The sequence below is a fragment of the Canis aureus genome, chromosome 37 (genome assembly GCF_053574225.1).
Source record: "Canis aureus isolate CA01 chromosome 37, VMU_Caureus_v.1.0, whole genome shotgun sequence".
Lineage (NCBI taxonomy): Eukaryota > Metazoa > Chordata > Mammalia > Carnivora > Canidae > Canis > Canis aureus.
In genome coordinates, this window is record NC_135647.1 from 1,480,958 (window position 1) to 1,487,797 (window position 6,840).

Here is a 6,840-nt window from a genome sequence, read left to right on the forward strand (position 1 = left end):
GCCAGGGGAATTTTAAAGAAGAAAACCATATCTGGGGGCATCACAATGCCAGATTTCAGGTTGTACTACAAAGCTGTGGTCATCAAGACAGTGTGTTACTGGCACAAAAACAGACACATAGATCAATGGAACAGAAGAGAGAACCCAGAAGTGGACCCTGAACTTTATGGGCAACTAATATTCGATAAAGGAGGAAAGACTATCCATTGGAAGAAAGACAGTCTCTTCAATAAACGGTGCTGGGAAAATTGGACATCCACATGCAGAAGAATGTAGTGCTAGACCACTGCCTTGCACCATACACAAAGATAAACTCAAAATGGATGAAAGATCTAAATGTGAGACAAGATTCCATCAAAATCCTAGAGGAGAACACAGGCAACACCCTTTTTGAACTCAGCCACAGTAACTTCTTGCAAGATACATCCACAAAGGCAAAAGAAACAAAAGCAAAAATGAACTATTGGGACTTCATCAAGCTAAGAAGCTTTTGCACAACAAAGGATACAGTCAACAAAACTAAAAGACAACCTACAGAATGGGAGAAGATATTTGCAAATGACTATCAGATAAAGGGCTAGTTTCCAAGATCTATAAAGAACTTATTAAACTCAACACCCAAGAAACAAACAATCCAATCATGAAATGGGCAAAAGACATGAACAGAAATCTCACAGAGGAAGACATAGACATGGCCAACATGCACATGAGAAAATGCTCTGCATCACTTGCCATCAGGGAAATACAAATCAAAACCACAATGAGGGATCCCTGGTTTAGCAGCGGTTCTTTTTTTCAGGCAGCGGTTTAGCGCCTGCCTTTGGCCCAGGGCGCGATCCTGGAGATCCGGGATCGAGTCCCACGTCAGGCTCCCGGTGCATGGAGCCTGCTTCTCCCTCTGCCTGTGTCTCTGCCTCTCTCTCTCTCTCACTGTGTGCCTATCATAAAAAAAAAAAAAAACAAAAAACAAAAAACAAAAACCACAATGAGATCCCACCTCACACCAGTGCGAATGGGGAAAATTAACAAGGCAGGAAACCACAAATGTTGGAGAGGATGCGGAGAAAAGGGAACCCTCTTACACTGTTGGTGGGAATGTGAACTGATGCAGCCACTCTGGAAAACTGTGTGGAGGTTCCTCAAAGAGTTAAAAATAGACCTGCCCTACGACCCAGCAATTGCACTGTTGGGGATTAACCCCAAAGATTTAGATGCAATGAAACGCCGGGACACCTGCACCCCGATGTTTATAGCAGCAATGGCCACAGTAGCCAAACTGTGGAAGGAGCCCCGGTGTCCATTGAAAAATGAATGGATAAAGAAGATGTGGTTTATGTATACAATGGAATATTCCTCAGCCATTAGAAATGACAAATAGCCACCATTTGCTTCAACGTGGATGGAACTGGAGGGTATTATGCTGAGTGAATGAAGTAAGTCAATCAGAGAAGGACAAACATTGTATGTTCTCATTCATTTGGGGAATATAAATAATAGTGAAAGGGAATATAAGGGAAGGGAGAAGAAATGTGTGGGAAATACCAGAAAGGAAGACAGAACATAAAGACTCCTAACTCTGGGAAACGAACTAGGGGTGGTGTAAGGGGAGGAGGGCGGGGGGTGCGGGTGACTGGGTGACGGGCACTGAGGGGGGCACTTGACGGAATGAGCACTGGGTGTTATTCTGTATGTTGGTAAATTGAACACCAATAAAAAATAAATGTATTATTAAAAAAATAAAATAAAATAGGATAATAAAATAAAATAAAATCTAATCTATCTGGACAAAGTACAAGAATTAGTGCTTACAAATAGGAAAATATGCACATTGTGTTTGAAAATGGTATTTTTTAGAACAATTTATGTAAGTATTTATTTAGGTATTTAGGTATTTGGTATTTTTTTCTGGAGCCTCTAGAGTAATTTGAACTTTATTAAAGATTTGAGATAGCTTTAAAAAAAAATCAGTAAACCTATCTTTTATCCAATCCCTAATGATGCCACTGGCAACATCCCCACATTAAAAGTCCTTATTCACCTGCAGAAATTTTAACGTAACGTGTTTTCCCAGGTTATGAGATGGAATTTGTCCAATTGGTAATATTTCAGGTCTGAAGAAACCTGCCTGCCTTTAGGATTCATTCATTTAATACAAACTGTTCCAATCAACTCCCATTATGGCTGGCGAGAGACTGCAGTCATGGATATAAATGTGATTAAATCAACACACAAAGAACATCCAATCATAAAGACTCCAACAGTTCCCCAGAATTCATGTCATTTCCTCTCTGCCTCTGTCCATGATTATCCCGGTGACAGATGGGGAAAGTAGAGATTAATAAGCTTCAAACATTTTAAACAAAAGACTTTTGTCCGATTCATAGAAACTGAAAGTCAGATGGTGTTTCCAGAGGATGGGAGGAGGGGAGAATGAAGAGTTACCACTAATGGAATACAGCGTTTCAGTTTGGGAAGACAATATAATTCAGAAGATAGATGGTGGTGATGGCTGTACAACACTGTGAATGTACTTAATGCTACTGATGATGCCCTTAAGAAATGTTAAAATTATAAGCTTGATTTTGTGTATATTTTACTGAAATTAAAAAAAAGAAAACTAAAAAAAAGACCTTTTAGCTTTTTTTTTTTTTTTTTTTTTTTTTTTTTTTTTTACAAATAAAGTACTAACAAGTATCGAATATGAGCAAGAAATTCTTCCACATAAAGCCTGCATCCTGATAGTCTGGCTGCATAACCTTCTTTATTCTCTTTTACCTGGAAGGTCAAACATAAATATCACTAAACTCAGTTATATCAATGATTAAAAATATGCAAGAGCCATGTTATGGATCCATATTGCAGTTTGGAGATACTAAGAGCTAGAAAATTGAACAATTTATTTTGTCTCTCATTCAGAAATTTGGCACCTAAATGTACATTTGAACTTTCTAGAAAAAAAAAAACTTCTTTTTCACTTTTATGCTCATTCATTTCATATATGTTGAGGACTAACAATGTATACAGAAAATGGGTCAAAAGAAAATCCCAAAACTTTTGCTATACTTCTGTACCCCCCTTCCCTAGCACCTTCTTCATGGCTTCTTTAACATCCTTGTTTCTCAGTGTGTAGATCAGGGGGTTAACACTGGGAGTGACGATTGTGTAGAAGAGAGTGAGGAACTTGCCCTGGTGCTGGGAATAAGTGTTTGCTGGCTGGAGGTACATGTATATGATTGTGCCATAGAAGAGAGAGACAACAATTAGGTGGGAGCTGCACGTGTTAAAGGCTTTCTTTCGCCCTGTAGCTGACTTGATCCTAAATACCGCTCGTGCAATATACCCATAAGAGATGAGGATGAGGATGAGTGGTGTCAGGATGATAAAGATGGCCAAGGCAAATGCCAGTGCCTCGAGGCTCATGGTATCTACACAGGCCATGCCAATTAGTGCTGGCATCTCACAGAGAAAGTGGTTCACCCGCCTGTGCCCACAGCGGGGTAGCATCAATGTCTGGGGTGCCATTATGAGAGAATTGCCAAAGCCACTCAACCATGCCACTGAAGCCAGCTGCCCACAGAGTCGGGGGTGCATGATGACTGTGTAGTGCAGGGGTCTGCAGATTGCAGCATAGCGGTCATACGCCATCACAGCCAGGAGGACACACTCCACCCCTCCTAGAGCCAGGACGAAGTAGAGCTGGATGGCACAACCCAGATAGCTGATAGTCTTATCTGAGCCCCAAAGGTTGTAGAGCATCTGAGGGATGGTGCCCATGGTGAAACACAGGTCCAGGAATGAGAGGTTGGCCAAAAAGAAATACATCGGTGTGTGCAGCCGGGAATCCAGAGCAGAAAGTAAGATGATGGTCATATTGCCAAGAAGAGTCAGCCCGTAAAAAGTGAGGATGACCACAAAGAGGATTAGCTCTAGGTGGGGATGGTCAGAGAAGCCCACCAGGATGAAGCCTTCAAAAGAGCTTGTGTTGTGATTCTCCATCACCTCTCACCACGTATTACCTGTTAGGAGAAAGATGAGCATCTTTGAAGAGTATAGAGTGGTCCCTGGGGGGCTCAGTCAGTTAAGCGTCAGACTCTTGATTGCAACTCAGGTCATGATCTCAGGGTCATGGGATCGACCCCTGGACCTCCCTTCCTTGGGCTCCTTACTGGGCATGGAGCCTGCTTAAGATTTTCTCTCTCTCCCTCTGTCCCTCATCACCCCTTCCCCACTTGTATGAGCTCACTCACTCTCTCTTTCAAAAAGAGTGTAGCTATACTCCCTCAAAGTGGAATGACTGGTAAAATGGTAGAATGGAAGTGCTGAATATTTGGTTTAGGATTTCAATAAGTATTAAGTCATTATTTGCTCTGAGGAGTACGGTACTTAGAAGTTTTTCAGACTCATGGCTGTGATTATTTACTAACAGTTTGCATCACTCTTTTCAGGTTTGCAAGATGTAAAAATTGCTTTCAAAATCTCATTATTTTACAAGGAAATAAAATTATCTACTTTTTCTTTTGTTAACGGAGAAGCATTGCGTGTAAACGATGGATAGGAAAAGTGGCTTGTATCTCTGCATCAGAGAACCAGGCTTGCTGTTAGGTAAAACCTTTCTTAACATTGTCTCATTAATACTGGGAAATCTAGAGTCCTATCCATGTGATCAAGCAAAATCTTAGGAAGAAGATGACCTTGTTACTATATATAGCTATACCTCTGATTCCATTGTATTCACTGGAGAATGACCCTAGCATATCTTCTGCCCCTCTACCCAATCCTATCCCCAACCTCTGTGATAGAATTATGTTTTGTATTACCAGGATATATTTTAACTCTGGGACTGGGTAACTTCTCTGAAGTTGGCAATGCTTCCTCTAAGGATGAGAAAGATAGACATAAACAATTGCCAGAACTCAATCCCAATGGAACTAATATCCAATTTTTTTTGATAGCCTCTTCTCTTATTCACTTTGTTCTCACAAAGAACTCACCTTCCAGAAAGCCTACATTGATTATTTTATTTATGTGTCTCTTACAATCCCATAAAACTGAAAGATATATCTTCTAGTACACTTCCAGTTATTAGGCAGTGGTTTCATGTATTAGGATGAGTGTATTGTTATAATGTAAGTTAACCAAAGGGAAGTCTCATTCTGACATGTTTGCACATTTTCCTAAGCAGTTAGTAAGAAGTGATGGAGTTATGACTCATTAAAAGGGACTGCATTATATCTCTCAGTTGCATCAGGGTGTAAAATACGGCCCCACTGTTCTAAGAACACTTTATCAAAATTAAATCATGAGTTCACCTGTTTTTCCAACAGCTTTAAGGTTGTGTACACTAACACTTTGGCAGTGATTGGAAGTTGTAGGATTGTCAAGGCCATCACTCCAGAGGATGCAAGAAGCATCTCCAGTGGTCATGAATGGATAGGATAACATGTAGGTGGATACACAATCCACTGATTAGATGACTGACAACCAACATTTAGAATCCAGCCAGCAATGGGGGCTCTTCTTCCACCTTCTGTAAATGGAAATTTAAAACATGCAATAGTTAAGAAAGAACATATATGTATATACAACTGAACAGGGTGGTGGGGTACTAAACTGATAATAATGAAAGTCTCTAGAGAGGAAATTAGGTTAAAAACTGGCTTTCTCTGTAATGTTTTATTTCTTTAAAAATAGCTGGAAAGAAATATGACTATAAGGAATAGTGATTAATTGTGAATGATGAAGTATGTGTATTTCTTCTACTAGTCCTTGCAAATTTCTATGTATTTAAAATTTCACAAATTATGAGAAAAAATAAAATAACAGCGTGAACTACAAATCACTTAAATATTAATGTAGCTAATATATGGACCGCCTGAGCTAGGCACTAATGTTAATTACTTGACATTGTTTACCTCATCTTATTCTTAACACAGCTTCAAGAAGTTAGCAAGTTCATTATTCAATGTTACAGATTAAGCCACAGAGGCCAGGAGGGTGAAAAAACAAGCTGCTCCAGATGACACAGCTCGTGCATGGAGCCACCAGAACCCCGGTGGTTTCACACGGGAAATCACGCCATTAATCTGGGCTCTAACTGTAGAGGTAGGCAACACAAAATTATGCCAAATCTGTCTATGAAAAAACTAAATAAGTTGTAAAATTGAGTGTGTAACTCAATTTTTTTTGGTTTGTTGCACAAAGTTTAATATAAAGAGTTTCATTGCTCATAAATTGAATAAGGCAGATAGCTGTCAAGGTATTACAGGCAAAACATAGACAAACAAGGCAATTTTTATTCAGAAAATGAGGAATAGTATTAAAAATGACTGCCAAGATGTTTAATACTGCATATACTGGGCACAGAAACTGTCAGAATGAGCCTCCGCCTGGTGTCCTCTGTCCCTACTGGAAGGGAACGCAGGTGCCTGTGGTTGACACTGCCTGTCCCATAGCATGATTAAGATACTCAGCACTGTCCCTATGTCTGTGTAAATGTATACACCTGTATGTACGTGTATGAATGTCAACTATAAAATGGAGTACAAACCCAAGTTATTTTTTTTCTTGTTTCTCAAATCAACCAAACGACCCACAAAGCATGACATTATTCAATTAGGATTATTCTCACAAATTTTTCATTCTGATTCAAAGCTTTTTCGGTGGCTAAACCCTCCATTCATTGTCTGCCTTTATCACATCAATATTCAATGACATCTTTTTTTCCCCAAACTTTCCCTGCGTGAGGACTGCATTCCTACATTTCTGAACTTTAAATAACTAATGGCTGAGTCCTGTTTGCCAAGATTATTCTTTTACATGATATGTGAGTGTGTCTGTTCT

At 39.6% G+C, this 6,840-nt stretch overlaps 1 protein-coding gene across 1 annotated transcript; it reads right to left on the reverse strand.

The window, feature by feature from the left end:
- Positions 1-3,057: 3,057 nt before the first annotated feature.
- Positions 3,058-3,996, reverse strand: LOC144306524 (putative olfactory receptor 2W6). Its single transcript, XM_077885937.1, has one exon. The coding sequence runs from the start codon at positions 3,994-3,996 to the stop codon at positions 3,058-3,060; it is 939 nt and encodes a 312-aa protein (XP_077742063.1).
- Positions 3,997-6,840: the final 2,844 nt, after the last annotated feature.

Excerpts from the sequence above, each read along its gene's own strand:
- LOC144306524 (XM_077885937.1), bottom strand. The coding sequence starts at position 3,996 with ATGGAGAATCACAACACAAGCTCTTTTGAAGGCTTCATCCTGGTGGGC.